Source organism: Bos indicus x Bos taurus, chromosome 11 (assembly GCF_003369695.1).
Source record: "Bos indicus x Bos taurus breed Angus x Brahman F1 hybrid chromosome 11, Bos_hybrid_MaternalHap_v2.0, whole genome shotgun sequence".
NCBI lineage: Eukaryota > Metazoa > Chordata > Mammalia > Artiodactyla > Bovidae > Bos > Bos indicus x Bos taurus.
The window spans coordinates 2,356,429-2,378,782 of record NC_040086.1 but is presented as its reverse complement, the minus strand read 5'-3'; the positions used below and the strand labels follow the sequence as shown (position 1 = coordinate 2,378,782).

Below are 22,354 nucleotides of genomic sequence, written 5' to 3'. Positions count from 1 at the left end.
CCAGTGGTTAGGGATGCAGAATGTCCCTATGCAGAAGGGATGTCAAACAACTTGGACGGTACTTCCAAAAATACTGACTTATGGTGGAGGGGGAAAGATTCTTCTCACTGGCCATTAGTGAAGTTTCAAAGTTACTCTTTACAAACTTTCGTGATGAAGAATAGACCACAGGCTCCTGCTACTAAGCATCAGTGCAATCAATCAGTGATAATGAAATTATTATTTTAAAACTGATGCCATGACAATGTCAGGGTGAAAAAAAATACATTTCAAAGTGGGCAAAACAATGGGTTTTAAAGTCATGTGTTTAAAGGTGTGTTTTCATGATCAACTAACTAAGGGTTTTTTTTATAGTTTAATGTATTTTAACAGCAAACTTACAGGAACAGCACAGAAGACAGACAATATGAAAAACATGTACTTGCACGTAGGGCAACTCAGTTAGAAAAGTATAGTGAGTAGGTGGAATCTACTGTATGATAAAAATGCTACAAATACCACTTAGTTGCAGTCAATAAGAAATTTACTTGTTTTAAAAAAATCCGAATGCTGGCATTGTCCAGAAAAATTTAACAGGTTTATTTATAATTGTTATGAAGTTGAACTGCTGAAACTTGTTCACTGAAACATTTTGACTTTCCTTAATGCTTTATGTCCCCACATTTATATTAAAAATTCACACACAAATGAAAATGGAAAAACTGCCAATACCTGATTTCTGTCCCCTATTTTCCACTTGCAGTCATATACTTAGGTACCTTTTGACCCCATGAAAAAAAAATATCTAACGTTTAGAACTACCAATAACAGGAAGAAGATAATTTTTTTTTTCAAAGAATGAAATGTTTCCCATCATAGTGGATTCTTAAGCACGTTCTCCACGTATGCGGCGTGCTAGCTGGATGTCTTTTGGCATAATTGTTACACGTTTGGCATGGATAGCACACAGGTTGGTGTCTTCAAAAAGGCCAACCAGATAAGCCTCACTTGCCTCCTGCAAAGCACCAATAGCTGCACTCTGGAAGCGCAGATCTGTTTTGAAGTCCTGAGCAATTTCCCGCACCAGACGCTGGAAGGGAAGTTTGCGAATCAGAAGTTCAGTGGACTTCTGATAACATCTAATTTCATGGAGTGCCACAGTACCAGGCCTGTAACGATGAGGTTTCTTCACCCCTCCAGTAGAGGGCGCACTCTTGCGAGTGGCTTTTGTAGCTGCTTGCTTCCTCGGTGCTTTACCACCGGTCGATTTTCGGGCAGTCTGCTTTGTACGAGCCATGGTATAGAGACCTCCTTACTTACCCCCCTTCTCCTTCGGCTGGAGCTCGGCGAGTAGAGGCGGCGCTGGTGTTGGAGAGCGACGGCCAGGGTTTGTTTTTAAAATGATTGTCAGGTTAGAAGACATTTGCTAATTGATGGTCTGCACAGAAATGAAGTTAGATGTTACACCAAATTAGAGACTCCAAATTAGAGACCCACTAATCCATTTAAGAGCTTCCCTGGTAGCTCAGATGGTAAAGAAGTCCCTGCCAATGCAAGACATGCATGTTTGATCCCTATTTTGGGAAGATCCCCTGGAGAAGTGAATACCAACCCACTCCAGTATTCTTGCCTGGAGAATTCCAGATTGCACATCAACAGAAAGCCCTCTAGCGGTGAACACTTCTTGGTCTGATTTCTAGTGATTTTTCTTCTTCAACATGATGAAGTTGGTCCAAACCAAGTTGTTTGGACGCCTTGTCAGTCACACTAATTGGTGACTGTACACGAATGACACAAGAATAAACTGTAGCAGCAGTCACTCATTTAAAAAATATATAGTAGCTTTCCCCAAAAATATATTTAATAAATTTATTTTCATCATTAAAAATAAATATGCAGAAAGTTCCTAGATAATTTATTCGATTCTGCCTCCTAGCCCGTAAAATCTAAAACTTATTGAAAACTATTATACCGATGAGAACAGTTGCTCAAAGACTTGAAAACATTCGCAGAGAGATCAATAATTAAAAAACAAGGCAAATGATTTTGAGTGGTCTTCCCAGAATTGATGAACCTACAGGTATTATTGATACTGTTCAATTGTTGCTGTTGATTCAAGAAGCCAGAGCAGAGTTTGTAGTTACTGAAGAAGTAGACTTCATGAATATCTTCATGGACCAGCTAGAGGCAGGAATATTTCAAAGTTGAGAAAACACTAATTCAGTACAACCTGAAGTAGAATCTGCTAATATGTGTTACATCTGATGGTGGGAAAAATGTTTGTGGAACAGGAAAAGCCTTTGGTGAACAAATTTACAAAACTAGCGAACAGGTGTTTAAAGTCCATGGTTATTCATCCTATTATTCATCGACAGGTACTTTGTGGAAAATATTTGAATCCCTCATGTTTCAGTGATCAACAGTGTCAACGGTGAACTTAGTTTATTCTCATGGACTTAAAAATCATCAGTTCTGCGAATTTTCTTTAGAAATTGAAGCTGAATATACTGACTTGCCCTACCACACAGCAGTTTGCAATTTTTTCAAGATTGGAGCTGAGAGTAACATTTTCTCTCTGAAACTGTCCTCAACTACTTTGCTCAAACACTGAGTGGCTTTGGAAATTAGTTTTTGCTGCAGACTTGATATTGTTTCTTAGTGAGGTCAACCTAAAATTACAAGGCAAAATGGCATATGTGAAATTTATTCTGTGATAACGTCATTTCAACAAACTGAATCACAAGTAATAGCAAGCTGCTCAATACACTTCCCATGCTGTCAAAAGATGAAACAAGAAGCAGGATGTCCATTCCCACATAAATCTGCAGTAGATATATTTTCTGAATTATTTCTGAACTGCAGTTCCAGCAGTTTGCCAGATACTGGTGCAATTGGAAAGAACAGTTCCATATTTCAAAATCCATTTAACTTTGTTTTTAACTTTTAATTGAGGATCTTCCAGGTAATCTCTAATGAGTGATTAATCTGCAGTATAATGACATACTAAAAGTCAAATATTGAGATAAATCTAATTATATAACAATGCTGCTGCTGCTAAGTCTCTTCAGTCATGTTTGACTCTGTGTGACCCCATGGACAGCAGCCCACCAGGCTCCTCTGTCCATGGAATTCTCTAGGCAAGAATACTGGAGTGGGTTGCCATTTCCTTCTCCATATAAGAATAAATATGCTCAATTAAAATCATAAGTTGTGGATTAATATCAATTAACAATCTTTATCTGTACTGAAAAATATTTTCCAAGAATCACTATGTACTACACAGGGAATATAGCTAATATTTTACAATAACTGTAAATGAAATGTTACCTTTAGAACTGTGAATCACTGTGTCATGCACCTGAAGCATATAATACTGTACATCAACCACACCTCAACAGAAAAAGAAGCAATATGTAATATTTCATTACAGATCAGCACTTACAGATGAAATTTGCAATCAGTTTGGATGATCAGATCAGATCAGTCGCTCAGTCATGTCCGACTCTTTGCAACCCCATGAATCGCAGCACGCCAGGCCTCCCTGTCCATCACCAACTCCCGGACTTCACTGAGACTCATGTCCATCGAGTCAGTGATGCCATCTAGCCATCTCATCCTCTGTTGTCCCCTTCTCCTCTTGCCCCCAATCCCTCCCAGCATCAGAGTCTTTTCCAATGAGTCAACTCTTCACATCAGGTGGCCAAATTTGGATGATAGGGAACACTAACTTTGAGCCCCAGCTCACTGACATGTTTTTTTTTTTTTAATTCCATTCTTCCATTCAGTTCAGTCGCTCAGTCGTGTCTGACTCTTTGCGACCCCATGGACTGCAGCACACCAGGCTTCCCTGTCCATCACCAACTCCTGGAGCTTGCTCAAACTCATGTCCATTGAGTCAGTGATGCTATCTAACTATTTCATCCTCTGTCATCCCCTTCAATCTTTCCCAGCATCAGGGTCTTTTCAAATGAGTCAGTTCTTCGCATCAGATGGCCAAAGTATTGGAGCTTCAACTTCGGCATCAGTCCTTCCAATGAATATTCAGGACTGATTTCCTTTAGGATGGACTGGTTGGATCTCCTTCCAGTCCAAGGGATTCTCAAGAGTCTTCAACACCACAGTTCAAAAGCATCAGTTCTTCGGCACTTAGCCTTCTTCACAGTCCAACTCTCAGATCCATACATGACTACTGGAAAAACCATAGCTTTAACTAGATGGACCTTTGTTGGCAAAGTAATGTCTCTGCTTTTTAATATGCAGTCTAGGTTGGCTTTTCTTCCAAGGAGCAAGCGTCTTTTAATTTCATGGCTGCAGTCACCATCTGCAGTGATTTTGGAATCCAAGAAAATCAAGTCTGTCACTGTTTCCATTGTTTCCCCATCTATTTGCCATGAAGTGATGGAACTGGATGCCATGATCTTAGTTTTTTAAATGTTGAGTTTTAAGCCAGCCTTTTCACTCTCCTCTTTCACTTTCATCAAGAGGCTCTTTAGTTCCTCTTTACTTTGTGCCATAACGGTGATGTCATCTGCATATCTAAGGTTATTGATATTTCTCCTGGGAATCTTGATACCACCTTATGCTTCATCCAGCTCAGCATTTTGCATGATGTACTCTGCATACAAGTTAAATAAGCAGGGTGACAATATACACCCTTGACATACTCCTTTCCTGATTTGGAACCAGTGTGTTGTTCCATGTCCAGTTCTAACTGTTGCTTCTTAACCTGTATACAGGTTTCTCAGAAGCAGATAAGGTGGTCTGGAATTCCCATCTCTTGAAGAATTTTCCACAGTTTGTTGTGATCCACACAGTCAAAGGCTTTGGTGTAATCAATACAGCAGAAGTAGAGTTTTTCTGGAACTGTCTTGCTTTTTCTGTGGTCCAACAGATGTTGGCAATTTGATCTCCGATTCCTCTGTCTTTTTCTAAATCCAGCTTGAACATCTGGAAGTTCACAGTTCATGTACTGTTGAGTCCTCTCTTAGAGAATTTTGAGCTAGCATGTGAGATGAGTGCAATTGAGTGGTAATTTGAACATTCTTTGGCATTACCCTTCTTTGGGATTGGAATGAAAACTGACTTTCCAGTCCTGTGGTCACTGCTAAGTTTTTTAAATTTGCTGGCATATTGAGTGCAGCACTTTCACAGCATCATCTTTTAGGATTTGAAATAGCTCAACTGGAATTCCATCACCTCCATTAGCTTTGTTTGTAGTTATGCTTCCTAAGGCCCGCTTGACTTCACATTCCAGGATGTCTGGCTCTAGGTGAGTGATCACACCATCGTGGTTATCTGAGTCGTGAAGATCTTTTTTGTGTAGTTCTTCTGTGTATTGTTGCCACCTCTTCTTAATATCTTGTGCTTCTGTTAGGTCCATACCATTTCTATTCTTTATTGTGCCCATCTTTGCATTAAGTGTTCCCTTGATATCTCTAATTTTCTTGAAGAGATCTCTAGTCTTTCCCATTCTATTGTTTTCCTCTATTTCTTTGTACTGATCACTGAGGAAGACTTTCTTATCTCTCCTTGCTATTCTTTGGAACTCTGCATTCAAATGGGTATATCTTTCCTTTTCTCATTTGCCTTTAGCTTCTCTTCTTTTCTCAGCTATTTGTAAGGCCTCCTTGGACAACCATTTTGCCTTTTTGCATTTCTTTTTCTTTGGGATGGTCTTGATCAGTGCTTCCTGTACAATGTTACGAACCTCCGTCCATAGTTCTTCAGGTACGCTATCAGATCTAACCCCTTGAATCTATTTGTCACTTCCACTGTATAATCATGGAATAATTCTTCCATTAGTAGATCCATATTACCAAAAAAATTGCATTTGATTATTTTTATATGAACTTTGTAGAAAATTACGTGGAAAATTATTTTCTCTGATTATGTAAGCACTTACATAATATTCTCCATTTTGCCTCCTGGCTAGCAACTCTAAAACATTTACCATCTGGTCATTTACAGAAAAAGTTAACTCACTTTTGCTTTTAAGCATCAAAATATACGCATTTCCCTAGAAAATTTTCAAGTTTGTATCTTTTTGTAAAAATGGTACATGCTCATTGTAAAAATATATAGGAGGAATAGAATAAAGAAGCTACTGTCACACCCCCTGACCCAGAGACAAGTGTTAGAGATTTGGGGAGTAATTTCTAGAAGTGATTTTTGCTAATATTTCCAAAAATGTATCTTTTGGAACACCAGTTGCTCAAGATGACCCTCAAAAAAGAATGTGTATGATGTTTCTGGATAATATTTTAACAACTCATAAGGGCAAACCATGGTGATTTTGAAAAGCTTAGAAAATATAGAAAAGTTTTTAAAAAATCAGTTTTTTTTTTTTTAAATAAGTCCTGAAACTGGTATCAGGGTTCCCAGCGGGATTTGATGGCATCCTCATGCTGAGTAATTGAGAAGAATTTAATAAAGGAACAAAAAGGGTGGGGATTTGGGGAAAGCTGCAAGGGATAACGGGGTTCCCAGGTGGCGCTAGTGGTAAAGAACCTGCCTGCCAATACAGGAAACCTAAGAGACTTGGAATCGATGCCTGGGTCGGGAAGATCCCCTGGAGGAGGGCATGGCAACACACTCAAGTATTCTTACCTGGAGAATCCCATGAACAGAAGAGCCTGGCAGGCTACAGTTCATAGGTTCAAACCCAGTCATGCACGATTAAAGTGAATTAGCATGCATGCATGCAAGGGATGGCTATTGTTCCTGAAGCCAGCCCAGCTCTGGGTACGGGTTAGGAGGGTGGGGTGATCTGTTACTAGAACTTGAGAAGAGTAGTTATTTGGACAAAATCTCATTTTTAAAAAAATGTGGCCTTCAGTTGAGAGGATGAAACTGTGCCTCTGGGACCCCATAGGAAAAGAGCTGAGTTCTCTCAAGACTGATTTCTGACTGGCCAAAACCAGTTGGAAGCCAGTGGACAAGGGAGTCTCTGATTTAATCCTTCAGGGCCAGTTCCCCAGGGCACAGAGCAGGGTGAGAGAGGGTGGGCAGGGGCAGACAGAGAAGATGCACGTCACTGCCAAAGGTACCCAAGTTCGTCCCAAACAAGTGCCAGTCTGTGAATTCGCACTGCAACCAGCCACCTCATACAGGCAGATGAAACCACACCCTACACCCTGTAGCTTAAGGTAGAAACAAGATAGAAACAAAATGATGCACCAAGAGCACCAAGCTTATTTTGCAGAGTACCAGCTTCCCAGGTGGCACTAGTGGTAAAGAACCCACCTGCCAACTCAGGTAGATGTAAGAGACCTGGGTTTGATACCTGGGTTGGGAAGATCCCCTGGAGAAGGGCATGGCCACCCACTCCAGTATCCTTGCCTAGAGAATCCCATGGACAGAGCTGCCTGGTGGGCTACGGTCTGTAGGGTCACAAAGAGTTGGACACGAATGAAGTGACTTGGCACACAGAGAAAGCTAAGTAAACAACTTGCTGACAGCTCCTCCTGACTGAGCATCGTGCAGATGAGTTGAGGGACTAGAGTGACTGATGGTGAACTTTGGCTGCCACAGGCCAAAAATCCACCATGTGTTACATAGGAACTGCTCCCCGCAAGCTGCACATGCAATCCATGAAGAGGCTTCAAGGACCTGCACAGAGAACTTTTTTTAAAAGATTTTTTAAAATATGGACCATTTAAGAAGTCTGTATTGAATTTATTACCTTATTGTTTCTGTTTTTTATGTTTTGGCTTTTCAGCTATGAGGCATGTGGGATCTGAGCTCCCCGACCAGGGATCCAACTGTACCCCCTGCATTGGAAGGTGAAGTCTTAACCATTGGACCACCAGGGATGTCCCCATAGAGAACTCTTGCAGTTTACATAGTAAGGTAAACCTACTTTCCACCAATCATTTGCCAGGCCCCTCCCTTTATAAGTCGCCACTTTCAGAATAGACATCCCAGTCACAAGCCACGGGAGAGACAGATCTGAACTTTGCCTCCTGTCTCCCTGCTTGCTGTTGTTCAGTCACTAAGAATGTTCAACACTTGGGACCCCATGGACTACAGAATGCCGTGCTTCCCTGTCCTTCACTATCTCCCAGAGTTAGCTGAAACTTATGTCCGTTGAGTTGATGATGCTATCTAACCATCTTATCTTCTGTCACCCTCTTCTTTTGCTTTCAATATTTCCCAGCATTAGGGGCTTTCCCAGTGAGTCGGCTCTTCCCATAAGGTGTCCAAAGTATTGGAGCTTCAGCTTCAGCATCAGTCCTTCCAATGAATACTCAAGGTTGATTTCCTTTAGGATGGACTGGTTTCACTCCCTGCTTGGCTGCCCTGCAATAAAGCCTTTTTCTTTCAGCAAAAAACAAAATTGCCCAAAATGGTATTTGGGCTTTTGTGTGCAGTGGGCAACAAGCCCACTTGCTGTGTTATACAAACACGTTTGAATCCATGATTTTTTTTTTTGCTGTGCTATGCAGTATGTGGGATTTTAGTTCCCTGACCAGGAATTGAACCCACAGCCCCTAGATCAGAAACACAAAGACTTAACTACTGGACCACCGAGGAAGTCCCTGAATCCATATGTTTAAGACCAGATTTGGGTTCACTGTCCTGCTGCTGCCGCCTAGTCACTTCAGTCATGTCCTGTGGTCTGCAGACTGCCAGGGTCCTCTGCCCATAGGATTCTCTAGGCAAGAATACTAGAGTGGGTTGCCATGCATGCCTCCAGGGGATCTTCCTGACCCACGGATCGAACCTGGGTCTTGTACATTGCAGGCAGATTCTTTACCGTTGAGCCACCAGGGAAGCCCACTCTGCTGCTGTTCTTCACTAAAAAGAGTCAGAATTCTTTGGAGGGTGACAGCACAATTTGTCAGGATATCCGAAAAGGTGTGGCAAGCCTAGGACATCTTGCTGATCTTTAAAGTGAGGGAGCCATCAGTAGACGGTCTCAGATGACGTTAGAGAAAGTGCCCAGAGGCCACACAAAGACTCCCACAGCTAGAGGAAACGGCAGATTATGCATGAAAAGATAACTATGATCATTGGGATAAGCTCAGCCACAGATCTGTGAAGATTTTTTAAAATGATAAAGTTTTTGTAAAAGGGTCTTGTCATGAACCCATGTATCTGAAATATGTTTACCAAAATTGCTGCTAAGTTGCTTCAGTTGTGTCTGACTCTGTGTGACCCCATAGACGACATCCCACCAGCCTCCCCTGTCCCTGAGATTCTCCAGGCAAGAACACTGGAGTGGGTTGCCATTTCCTCCTCCAATGCATGAAAGTGAAAAGTGAAAGTGAAGCCGCTCAGTCGTGTCCAACTCTTAGCGACCCCTGGACCGCAGCCTACCAAGCTCCTCTGTCCTTGGGATTTTCCAGGCAAGAATACTGGAGTGGGGTGCCATTGTCTTCTCTGAATTCACTACACAAATCTTATGCTTTGATCATCACACAATACACCTATTAAAAAGATAGAAATATACTGTATATATAAAAAATATAATGTAAATCTATATTAACATGGAAAATAAATCATAAAATATTAAATGGGGTGGTGTGTCTTGGTTGGATGGTGCTCAAAATGAATTTTATAGATGGGAAAACAGTGGAAACAGAGACAGACTTTATTTTGGGGGGCTCCAAAATTACTGCAGATGGTGAATGCAGCCATGAAATTAAAAGACACTTGCTCCTTGGAAGAAAAGTTATGACCAACCTAGACAACAGAGAGACATTACTTTACCGACAAAAGTCTGTCTAGTCAAAGCTATGGTTTTCCCAGTAGTCGTGTATGGATGTGATAGTTGGACTATAAAGAAAGCTGAGCACCAAAGAATTGATGCTTTTGAACTGTGGTGTTGGAGAAGACTCTTGAGAGTCCCTTGGACTGCAAGGAGTTCCAACCAGTCCATCCTAAAGGAGATTAGTCCTGGATGTTCATTGGAAGGACTGATGCTGAAGCTGAAACTCCAATACTTTGGCCACCTCATGGGAAGAACTGACTCATTGGAAAAGACCCTGATGCTGGGAAAGACTGAAGGCGGGAGCAGAAGGGGACGACAGAGGATGAGATGACTGGATGGCATCACCCACTGGATGGACTTGAGTTTGAGTAAACTCTGGGAGTTGGTGATGGACAGGGAGGCCTGGTGTGCTGCAGTCCATGGGGTCACAGAGTCGGACACGACTGAGGGACTGAACTGAACTGAAAGAAACAGGTGCTCCCACGCTGGCCTGTGTAACTCTGGGCTTTGTCCACTTGGTTCCAGAGACTCAGGAAGGGGCTTCCTCCTCCAGATCAGTGTTGGGGCTCCATGAGCACTCTCCCTTCAGCCCTTCACCACCAACTGTGCCCCCAGTGGCTCCTGCACCCTCCCAGGAACCATCCCCCCACCTCTACACTCTCTCAGCGGAGTCTGCTTATCAGGACACTGAGGTCACCTCGGGAGAGTATAGGGGTGCACAGTGACTGGGGTGCGTGGTTGAGAGAAGCTTGCAGCCCCACCCCCCATCCTCCCCGCCCCAGGGTGTAGAGCCTGTAAATGAATGTCTGAGACAGTACTTCCCAGAGTTGCACATATGAGCAGAGCACTGTTGCAAGGGGAACATTGGCACTTTCCTGGAATTCTGGCCCACCCCAGCCCCACCCCACCCATCACCCCCAGCCCAGTATTCTTGCCTGGAGAATTCTGTGGACAGAGGTGCCTGGCGGGCTATAGTCTAAAGGGTCTCAAGAAGTCAGATAAGACTGAGTGCCTAACACTTTGCATGATCCATCCTTCCCCCATGGACGCAGATTGGTGTGGCAGGAGAAAGAGAACAGTACCAAGACTCAGAGCCCTGTCTTGCTGCCTATTGTCTGAGGCCTGAAAAGTTCTGACCCTCCCAGAGCCCCAGCTTCCTCATGTGATAAACACGATGATAAAACTCCTTTTCTCTTAAGGTTAGTGTGAGTGAAGGAGGAAACAGAACAGGCTGTATCTTGAAAGCAGGACTCCGTCTTGGGCCGGACTGTGGACTTTGAGCTCTATGCCCAGTAACTGTGGAAACGACATACCAACTGGAAAACCAGGCCCCTGCAAGGAAGGGCCCCAGGGCTCTCTATTGCCTCAAAGAATACCCTACTTATCTATGTAACCAAATAGAATCATACATTCTATTATGCTTATTGGGGTATGACCACAAGCCTATTGATAATTGTCCACTGTTAACTACCTAAGCTTAAGGCATATGAATCACAGGTTAACTTTGATTGTATCTTTCTTTTTCCTTTGGTCAGACTAGTTTAAGGGAATTTGGGGAGGTGGGTTTGGCCACATACACTTAGGGTATATAAGGTTTTCACAAAAACTGGTCGGGGTCCTTGGCTAAGAGGAGACTCTGCCTTGGGCCCGCCGGTGTAATAAACTGCACTCCACTATCTGCATTGTCCTTCTGAGTGAGTTCGTTTCCCGGAACGCGTGGCTACAACATGAGGATTAAATAACCCCATATATTTAGAGCGCCTTGCTCAGGGAGTAGCCACCCACCCTCCTGGGTGTTGGTATCTGTCATCCATATTCACATTACAAAATACGGTACTTACCACAGAAATCTGCACCTTGCTTAGTCGTGTGTGTGTGTGTGTGTGTGTGTGTGTGTGTGTCACTGTCAGACTGTCAGACTCTGTGACTCCACGGGTGGCAGCCCGCCAGGCTCCTCTGTCCGTGGAATTTTCCAGGCAATAATACTTGAGTGGGTTGCTATTTCCTTCTCCAAGGGATCTTCCTGACCCAAGGATCAGACCTGAGTCTCTTGCGTCTCCTGCATTGGCAGGTGGATACCTAGAGAAGCCCCACTAAGTTTCGGTATCACTAATGAAATTCTGGGACTCTTAAGGGCAAAGACTAAAATTAAACTTAATTCTATGCTGGTTTTACAACAGCTGTGTCTTGGAATGAATGAATGGAATAAAAGATTGACACATTCATTCATTATCCCGAGTGTTCCAGCTACGAAGAATAGGAGACTGTTTGGATAGGTATCTTTTTGTTTTTATAGGCTCTTTGGAAGTTGGGGATAATTTACAGGAAACATGCCTAAGATCCACACAGAATCCTGACCAGGATGATGTAGAAATTGAGTCGATGGCCAAGAATTAGATAAGCAAATAAACATTTATTTTTTAATTTATTTACTTGTTTATTTGGCTGCACTGGATCTTAGGTATGGCTTGTGGGGCATAGTTCCCTGACCAGGGATGAACCCAGGCCTCCTGCATTGGGAGCAAGGAGTCTTAATCACTGAATACCAGGGAGGTGTAAATATTTAAGATCCAATAAACATTTGGATCTTAAATAAAATACCAGGTTTGGGCATCAAGGAAGCTAAGGCAAAATAATCATGATACAGTAAAAACCATTTTTTCTCAACCAGAAATTTCAAAAAAATCAATTTTTCAACAACTGCAAGGTTTTCATTGAACTAACTTCTTGTTATAACAAGCTGGAAGAGCTAGCTTGCTCTGGTGACAAACAGTTTTCAAAGTTTGCTGTGCAGTCAAAGCCTGTGTGGACAGAGCTGTACGCTGCTGATGCTGCTGAACGTGGAGGGAAAGTAAAAATTCGCTGCCTTGTTTCCAGTCAGCCCGGAATGCCCTGTAAAGGAGGAGAATCATGAATAGCAGAGCTGCTACTTGTGCATAGAATGCAGCTCCTGCTTCATCAGTCTGAATGGCATCTCATCGCACATTGAACAGCAGGCTCTTTCCTCTCAGATGTAGCGTTCGTACTGCTAGGAGGACAGCAAATAGATGCTGATGATTAAATGGAGATTTCAGAAATATAAGCAGACTCTACTGATTTCAAGATGCTGAGCACATCTATTGAAATCCTACGCATAATTTCAAGAAGAGCAAACTCAGAAACCATGGTGAATGAGTCACTTCCTGCCTCTCGCCCACCCGTGTTCACATGTCAACTCATAGACGTAGTTCTTATGTGACACCGGATGTCTGCTTGTTCTTTGGTTGAAATAGTCAAATAAGTGAACCCTGAGGAGACACAGTGTGATGCAGAAAGTGCTCATGCTTTAGCCTGTCGGTATTCAAGGGTTTGGCTGTGAGTGTGAAGAGAGCTCAGCTGAGGGGGTGTCATGACTCAGAAAAGAGTAGTGTTAGGCCATGTTGAGAATATTTTATTTTTTTAACACATTAAGAATAACTTTTATTTAAAAACAGAAATATTTATATGTATATATATATATGTTGCAGCCCTTAAGGAAAAATAACAAAGTCCCTTTATTTGAAATTCAGTGTAAACAGGTATACAATTTTAAACTATAAATCCATAGTTTTTTTCTTTCTTGTTTAAGTGATGTAAAAACTTTTGTTCTGTTCAAAGGCATCTGTGTCTTGGAATTACAGGGACTTCTCAGTAATTTCTTCACTAGTCTGTTTGTTGTTTAGTTCCTAAGTTGTATCTGACTCTTTCTCGACTTCATGGACTGCAGCCTGCCAGGCTCCTCTGTCTGTGGGTTTTCCCAGGCAAGAATACTGGAGTGGGTTGCCATTTCCTTCTCCAGGAAATATTTTAAAATACTTTTTAAAGTTTTAGGTATACAAGCAAGAGATGTAATATACGTTCATTGAAGAAATCTTAGAAAATGTTGTTCAGTTGCTCAGTCATTTCTGATTCTTATTCAGTGACACTGATTCTGATTCAGTAACCCCATGGACTGCAGCACGCCAGACCTCCCTGTCCCTCACTCTGCCCTGGAGTTTGCCCAAGTTCATGTCCACTGCATCAGTGATGCCATCCAGCCATCTCATCCTCTGATGCCCTCTTCTCCTGCCCTCCATCTTTCCCAGTATTAGGGTCTTTTCCAGTGAGTTCGCATCAGGTGACCAAAATATTGGAGCTTCAACTTCAGCATCAGTCCCTCCAATGATTATTCAGGGCTTAGAAAATACAGGTAAGCAAAAGGAAGAAAACAAAAGTCACCCACAACCCTACTACCCAAGAGAACTGCTGCCAGCATCTTGAAGTTGACGTAGGTCTGGAAGATGTTCACACAGAGGCTGATGTGTGGTTAACAGTGGGGACTGCGGGGCCCAAGCCCTACTCCTCAGTAATGAGGCATTGATTAAGCTGTTTGGCTACTTTACCTCCCAGTTTCCTTATCTGTAAAATGGAGAAAATGATACTACCTTGCTCAAAGTGTTGATATGGGTAGGTGAGTTCATATTTCTAAAGCACTTAGAACAAGTACTGGCACATGCCAGCCATATGGTAAAACAACATGCATATTACATAATTTTCTTTTTCTCTTCTATGTTTAAAACTGAAATAACAGGCAAAACTAACCTAAGGTAGAAAAAAAAAAAAATCAAAGCAGTGATTCCCCCTGGGGACAGACATTGATTAAGAAGGGTATGAGGGAAATTTCTGGTGTAATGAATAATGTTTACACCTGGGGAAGCATTTGACTTGACACAGATTGTGAGTTTGTCTAAACTCAAAATTTTACACTTTTAAGGTTTATGTATTTCATTATATGTAAATTTTATTTTAGATGAATAAGCACTGGAAGCAAATATTGAAATATTGTTAATGATGTTCATGCTAAAGTATTTAGGGGAGAGTATACTGGTGTGGAGACTCTGATGCTGGGAGGGATTGGGGGCAGGAGGAGAAGGGGATGACAGAGGATGAGATGGCTGGATGGCATCACCGACTTGATGGAAGTGAGTTTGAGTGAACTCCAGGAGTTGGTGATGGACAAGGAGGCCTGACGTGCTACGATTCATGGGGTCGCAAAGAGTCGGACATGACTGAGCGACTGAACTGAACTGAACTGAACTGAAATTGGTGTGGAGAAGAGGGCAGCAGAGGATGAGATGGTTGGATGACATCACTGACTCAATGGACATGAATCTGAGCAAACTCTGGGAGACAGTGAAGGACAGGGGAGCCTGGCGTGCTGCAGTCCATGGGGTTGCAAAGAGTTGGACCTGATTTAGTGACTGAAGAACAATAACAACAATACTGGCGTGTGCAATTTACTTTGAAATGCATCGAAAAATGAGGTAGATTGATGGATGGATATAGAGGGTTGATAGATGGATAGAAATACAATAAAGCAAGTATACTAAAATGTTAATGTTAGAATTGAGGTAGTGTTCATCATAAAATTCTTTCAACTTTTGGTATTTTTCACAATAAAAATTTTTATAATAATATATAAAATATGGGGAAAAGTATATAATACTGTGGTACTGTTTAACTTGCTCTTTTTGCTCTAAGATGTATCATGATAGTCCTAAGTTATTAGTCTTTTCTATAAATATAATCATTATAATATCATATTCTATAGATTAATGAAATTAACTCAACCACTATTACATATTTCAATTAATTCTGAATTCATTACAAAGCAGTGAGAAGAATGCTTCGTGAATGAACTATTAATACCCTCAAAGACTTTTGAGAAAACATTTTATCCATAAAACTAGAATAAGACACCCTTAAAAAAATAAGAGTCCTGGGAAGGGAGGGATAAATTAGGAGTTTGGGATTAACAGATCCACACTAGTATATATAAAACAAATAAAAAGAACCTATTGTATAGCATCAGATCAGATCAGTCACTCAGTCATGTCCGACTCTTTGCGACCCCATGAATTGCAGCACATCATAGGGAACTATATTTGATATCTTGTAATAACCTATAAAGAATATATATATGTATATGTGTATATATATGGGGCTTCTCTGGTGGCTCAGTGATCTCGAAATATATTGATTAGAGATCATACATAAGTAGTAAATTTATAAAAAAAAAGCAAAAGAATAGCTAACATAAAATTCAGGGAAGTGGTTACTTTTGGTAGGGGGATGGTGGGAGGAACCACTGGAGCCCCTCCACAGGGTTTCTGAGGTGCTAGGGTGATGGGCACGTCATAGGTGTATGATCTCTTCTCCTGTCTCCTTGGCATGTTGGTCTCAGACAGCAGTTTGTGTTCCAAGCCTTCCTGAAGCCTGCCCCCAGCTGTGTGTCTGCCTCTGAGAAGAGCTTGGTGATCCCCGTCACACGGGCCCGATTGTGGAGGTGCTGTGCCCATGCTTGTTGGCTTGCTAAAAAGCTGGCTGAGGACTGCCCTGGCGGTCCAGTGGTTAGGACTCTGAGCTTCCACTGCAGGGCGTGTGGGTTCTATCCCTGGTCAGGGAACTGAGATGCTGCACAGAGAGGTTGAAATAATAATAATAATAAGCTGGTTGGATACACAGTTGGGAAAACTATGGTGCCTGGGGAAAAAAAAATGATTAGAACTTGGGACTGCTCCCAACCAGCGGTCTGGGCTGGGGGGGATTAATAGGCAAGAATTGGAGCTGCCGAGTTGAAACCAAAATTAGACTCTAGAGAGAAAGGTGGGCAGGAGTGCAGTGCAGGTTTTTTTTTTTTTTTTTTTTGGCCATAGAAATTGCAGGGGATAGCATGGTCTGGAGTAGGAAGCCTAACGGAGGATCTGCCCAGTATAAGGAGGAGATAAGCCAGTCAAGAAGAGTCTCTCCTCCATCTGTGGCAGGAGCCAGTCCTCAAAATGGCAAGTCACCCCCCCACCTGGCTTGGGATGGATCCGTCACAGAATCAGTATTGTTGCGAATGCCAAGCCGTGCCTTGACACATGACTGCCTTTGCAGGAGTCTGCATTTACACGTAGTCATGATATTATCTCATTTTAAAATGAGCATATGGAAACCTGCAGGCCAGAATGAACTCTCAGTCCCTACAAAGCAGCCACTTGGTGAGCTGGGGCTGTACAGTCAGCCTCACAATGCATTCCGGCACAGCCATCCAACCTACAGCCATGCTGCTAGACGCACCAAATGCCGGCAACCCGTTATCTTTGTGAGTGCTAGAATGTGCGGAAGAGCCAACAGCCATTCAGAACCAGGTGCACTGAGGCATTCCCTGACAAACCAGTGATCAGGACTCAGTGTTTTCACTGCAGTGACCCAACTCCAGGATCCCACAAACAGCTCAGTATGGCGGAAAAAAAATAAAAAACCGAGTGTGCTGTGTCGAAGGGCCATCAGGTTTCATAGGGCCATTTGGGATAAGAAAAGAAGGATATGACAAAGAATGAGACAGTCTTCCTGTGTTTATGTTACAAACTGCCTCCAAATACAGCATTCCATAGATGCTTTTGAGAAACATTACTTCCTGCATGGTTCCAGGCGCCCAGCAGGCCTATGGAGTAGGTAAAACTACCCCGTTACACAGACAATGCACCTGAGGCCCAGAGTCACTAAGAACTTACCCAAGATTGCACAGCTAGTAAGGGGTGAAGTTTGGATTTGAACCCAGGCAGTCTGACACAAGACTCCATGCTTTAAAAAAAATTTTTTTTTTAAATTTATTTTTGGCTGTGCTGGTCTCTGCTGCTGTTTGTGGGCTTTCTCTAGTGGCAGTGAGCTGGGGGCTTGTCTAGTGTTGAGCACAGGCTCTAGGCACCTGGGTCTTCAGCAGTTGCAGCACACAGGCTCAGTATTTGGGGCTTGAAGGCTCTAGAGCATGGGCTCAGTAATTGTGATACATGGGGAGTTGGATGTGGGATCTTCCTGGACTAGGTATTGAACCTGCGTCCCTTGCATTGCAAGGTGGATTCTTAACCTCTGGGCCACAAGGGAAGCCCAAGACTGCATGCTTTTAATCGCTACAAGTTGCCTCTTGGTTAAAACAAGGGCATTGCCTCCTAAGGTGAAGACTCGGAAGAGAACAAATCTTTCTTAGAAACATACACCAAATGAAAGAGTTAGAAAATCAATTTTGCCTCTACATATCTAAACCATATATTTATATATAATATATGTACACATTATATATAAATGTTATGTATAATGTATATACATTATATATAAATATATTGCATATATAATGTATATTTATGTTTATATATATAAAATCTGTCTCGTTTACTGGTACAGCCCTGGAACCTAGTACAGTGACTGGCACATAGGAGACAATAAATTTTGCTAAATGAAGATGTGAATGAATGAATAAAGTGTGCATTAATGGGTGAATGGGTGTTCTAGGCTGCAGTCCATGGGGTCGCTAGGAGTTGGATACGACTGAGCGACTTCACTTTCACTTTTCACTTTCATGCACTGGAGAAGGAAATGGCAACCCACTCCAGTGTTCTTGCCTGGAGAATCCCAGGGATGGGGGAGCCTGGTGGGCTGCCGTCTATGGGGTCGCACAGAGTTGGACACGACTGAAGCAACTTAGCAGCAGCAGCAGCAGGGTGTTCTAGGCAGAGAGGGAGGTATCATTTATTGAGTCTCTTCTCCTTGTAGAAGGGAATCAATAAATAATAAATGTCCTTGGGAATCAATAAATGTCCTTGTAGGACACTGTGTTTTCTGGAGTCACATGATTTAACCTCATTCTAACTATAAGGTGTATGTTCAATTCCAGGTCAGGACCCATTTCACCATCCAACATGCAAGTTACCAAAGGGCTTTCGGGTAACCCAGAACTCCTCTTTACCAGCCCCAAGAGTTTGGGGTTCCCTGGACACACCAATCACCTAGTTCCCTGGTGTTTCAATCTCATTTCTAGCATTCCATAATCTCTGCCCATGGTCCCTCCATCAGACACCCCTAGTCTCCTGCTCCACCTCCTGCAATAGCCTCCCAGCCGTACTCCCTATCTCCGGTCCCCCACCCTGACCCTTCCACTATCCATCCAAGTACCACCTTCCCCATAACTAGTTCTGCGAGGAAACCCCTCTAAAGAGCATCTGGAGTAACATGGCCTGGCTTTGAGGCAAGGGAGGCCAGGCAAATCAGTTATCTTCTCTGGGCCTCAGTTTCTTCCTTGGTATAATGGGGAAAAAATCAATATATTTCATAGGACTTTGTGGGAATTAAATGAGATAATGTATGCTAAAATGGTACTTTGCAAATGCTTGCCAAATGCATGATAAATAGTATGGTTTCATTTTTGCTTAATCTACATGTTGGTCCTTCTAATCAAACACCTGCTATAAAGTTCCTCCCAAACCAGAAATCTGCTCTGGCTTCCCATTGTCTGCTGTGTGTGCCTAGTTGCTCAGTCGTGTCTGACTCTGTGACTCTTTTGACTGTAGCCCACCATACTCCTTTGCTCATGGAATTTTCTGGGTAAGAATACTGGAATGGGATGCTATTTCCTACTCCAGGGGATCTTCCTGACCCAGAGATCAAACCTGCATCTCTTGCATTGGCAGGTGGGTGCTATGCCACTGAGCCACCTGGGAAGCTCCAAGCATACTGGAGAGGGTTGCCATTTCCTTCTCCAGTGGATCTTCCCAACCCAGGGATTGAATCTGCGTCTCTTATGTCTCCTGCTTTGGCAAGTGGATTCTTTACCACTATTGCCACCTGGGAAGCCCCATTGTCTCCTAGGAAAAAGAAAAATCTCTTTACAATGGCATTGTTTTTTCAAGAGATTCTAAGTTGTAACAACAACATAAGTCGCTCAGTCATGTCTGACCCCATGGACTATAGCCTGCTAGGCTCCTCTGTCCATGGGGATTCTCCAGGCAAGAATACTGGAGTGGGTAGGCTATCCCTTCTCCAGGGGATGTTCCCAACTCAGAAATCTAACCGGGGTCTCCTGCATTGCAGGGGATTCTTTACTAGCTGAGCTACCAGGGAAGCCCACCCAATTATATCACATTGTTGTTCCATTTCTTACATTTGCCCTGCACTCAGCTGAATTCCTCAGTGGCTTAGTAGGTAAAGAATCTGCCTGCAATGCTGGAGACACAGGAGATGCCAGTTCTATCCCTGGGTCAGAAAGATCCCCTGGAGGAGGAAATGACAACCCACTCCAGTATTCTTGCCTGGGAAATCCCATGGACAAAGCCTGCCGAGCTACAGTCCACAGGGTCACAAAGAATCGGACACAACTGAGCAGGCGCCCACGCAGCTGAATCGAGCTCTTAACTCTTCTTGGGACTTGCCTCCGTCTTTCTGCCCTTGTGCAGTTGCTTTCTCTGTGTCTCCCTGAAATCTTTCCCACTCCCTGCCTCTACTGAAATCCTGGTGGGCATTTTTACCTCACCACAACAAAGCCTCACTCTGACTCCTAAATCAGAAGAGAATACTGATCGTCCAGTGCCCCCTGGTGGTACCCCTTGTACATTCTGCTTTTTATTTGCAGTCCTCAGGTTTTACTCTTCCTGTAAGACTGGTTCTCAAGGTTTCTAATTGGGTCTCATTTTTCTCTGTGTACCCATAAATGCTCATGGGGTTTAGTGCACATATACACATTTCAGAGATGACTAAATGAGGTGACAGGTCTTAAGGTGCAGACATACAGGGCCCAGGAGCCTGAGTAACCCTATGTCCGGTTTCAGGCTTAAGAAGTAGTGACTCCTGAAGGTCATCTTTGGAGAGAGGCCACACAATGTGACCCACACAAACTGAAATGAGGCCAGAGCTGAGCCCAACTTGCTAACTAATGCCCCCTCAACGGTCTGTGCCTTTCCGAGTGCTTCCAGGTCCTTCAGCGTCCTGGGAATAATTCTGTTTTTAAATGTTTTCAAAAAATCTTTGTTTTTCAAATAAATTTAAATTTTATTTTAAATTTTTTCAAAAAAAACCCTTTCATTCCCTGGTCAGGGAACTAAGATCCCACATGGCACATGGTGTGGACAAAAAAAAAAAAAAAGTGCACTAATCACCACAGTTGCATTTTAGAATATTTTTATCACAACAAGAAAATGTGTTCCCATTAGCAGTTTCCCACCATCCATCCTCTCCTGCACCCCATCTGTCTCCCTCACTCTATTCCCACCTCATCGACAACCACTTGTTTATTGGGTTGGCCAAAAAGTTCGTTCAGGAGCCACTCCATGATCCAATATGCAAGTTTCCAAATGGCTGTCTTAGTTGCAGCATGTGGGATCTTTTTTTTTTAGTTGGGCATTAAAACTCTTAGTGATCCAGTTCCCTGTCCAGGGATCGAACCCGGGCCCACTGCATCAGGAGGGCAGAGTCTTAGCCATTGGACCACCAGGGAAGGCGCTTGCCTGAATTTTAAGGATGACAACATGACACTCACCTAAAGAGACAAGGTAGCTACAAGTCACGCAGCTGCTGAGAAGCAGAGCTGTCACAGGACTTGACTGTCCCTTGGAAGGCCCAGTCAGATATATCAAAACACAGCCAGGGCTGCAAATTCCTTGCCTACGGGGGCCAGGCAGCTAACACCAAGGAGTGAGGGATTCAAGAGAAAGAAGACAGGTTCAGTGAGAGACGCATGTGCACCTACTAAGGCTGGCAGCTGCTGCATGTGGGTCCCATGTGGCTGGTATTCTGACTCTTCCCTAGATCCCAGAAATCCACATGGTGCGAACTATTGCCATTTTTAAATTAGGCACCAATACTGGAGTCAAAATATCTCCATAGGTCCAATTTTGGCCCAGCAGATGGCCATTGAGGATGAATTCCTTAAGCCTCCTTTAATTCATTTTTCAAAAGCAAACAGGCAATTCCCGTCTGGGTACAAGCTCCACGCTGCCCTGCACACAGTGGGATGGCATCAGGAGCGGGGCAAGCTGAGCAGGTCTACGAAACTAAACGCGATAGCCGCACACTTGAGGCAAGAACTGGAAGGAGCAGAAGACAGTGAGGAGAGGCCCAGAAAAATAGCCAAGGGGGAAAAAAGTCTCATCATGGCAAATATCAACCAGGGAAATGAAGAAATGGAGCAGCCTGTGCAGAATGGAGAGGAAGGCCACCCTTTGGGAGGGGATGAAGGCCACCAGCCAGAAAGAAATCATAGACGGGGACAGGCTTGCAGACTTGCCCCTAATTCCCAGTGTGCGAGCATGCAAAGTTGTGTCCGACTCTTTGCGACCCTATGGACCGTAGCCTGCCAGGCTCCTCTGTCCATGGGATTCTCCAGGCAAGAACATTGGAGTGGGTTGCCAGGCTCTCCTCCAGGGGATCTTCCTGACCCAAGGATCAAACCCATGTCCCTATGTCTCCTGAATTGGCAGGAGGGTTCTTTATCACTAGTGCCACCTGGGCAGCCTGATGGGCCATACCCAATAGGCAGGTCAACAATGGGATGGGTGGAGATGGAGATGATATGGAAGAGTTCATGGAAGAGATGAGAGAAATCAGGAGAAAACTTTGGGAGCTGCAATTCAGGAATTGTCTGCATATCCTTATGGGGATCTCTAATCAGCATGACTATCATGATGAATTTTGCCTTATGCCCTGGTTCCTGTCATTTCCATGAGATTATTACTGTGATTCCCACTGTTGTTCTCTTTTTCCTTGCATTTTCCTAATAATGCCTTTACTAATCTGTTTTCTGTGGCCCTTATGTAATTTCCATGTGTCAGGTGGGTTTTGTGTTGCCTTGGCACA

At 43.2% G+C, this 22,354-nt stretch overlaps 1 protein-coding gene and 1 pseudogene across 5 annotated transcripts; one reads left to right on the top strand and one right to left on the bottom strand.

The window, feature by feature from the left end:
• Positions 1-371: 371 nt before the first annotated feature.
• LOC113900924 (histone H3.3-like) lies at positions 372-17,708 on the bottom strand. 5 transcript variants are annotated; one of them, XR_003513260.1, is made up of 3 exons: positions 17,696-17,708; positions 10,133-10,134; positions 372-735 (listed from the first exon to the last, which is right to left on the bottom strand). XR_003513260.1 is itself a non-coding variant. In XM_027554569.1 (3 exons), the coding sequence occupies exon 3, from the start codon at positions 1,274-1,276 to the stop codon at positions 866-868; it is 411 nt and encodes a 136-aa protein (XP_027410370.1). In that variant the 5' UTR covers positions 1,277-1,303; positions 10,133-10,134; positions 17,696-17,708; the 3' UTR covers positions 833-865. The 5 variants fall into 5 exon arrangements, 4 of the variants coding, with proteins under 4 accessions (XP_027410370.1, XP_027410372.1, XP_027410371.1 ...); XM_027554569.1 differs by lacking the exon at positions 372-735 and adding an exon at positions 833-1,303; XM_027554571.1 differs by lacking the exon at positions 372-735 and adding an exon at positions 833-1,294.
• A 3,943-nt stretch (positions 17,709-21,651) lies between these two features.
• Positions 21,652-22,223, top strand: LOC113900681 (annotated as a pseudogene).
• The last annotated feature ends 131 nt before the right edge of the window (positions 22,224-22,354 follow it).

Excerpts from the sequence above, each read along its gene's own strand:
- LOC113900924 (XM_027554569.1), bottom strand. The coding sequence starts at position 1,276 with ATGGCTCGTACAAAGCAGACTGCCCGAAAATCGACCGGTGGTAAAGCA.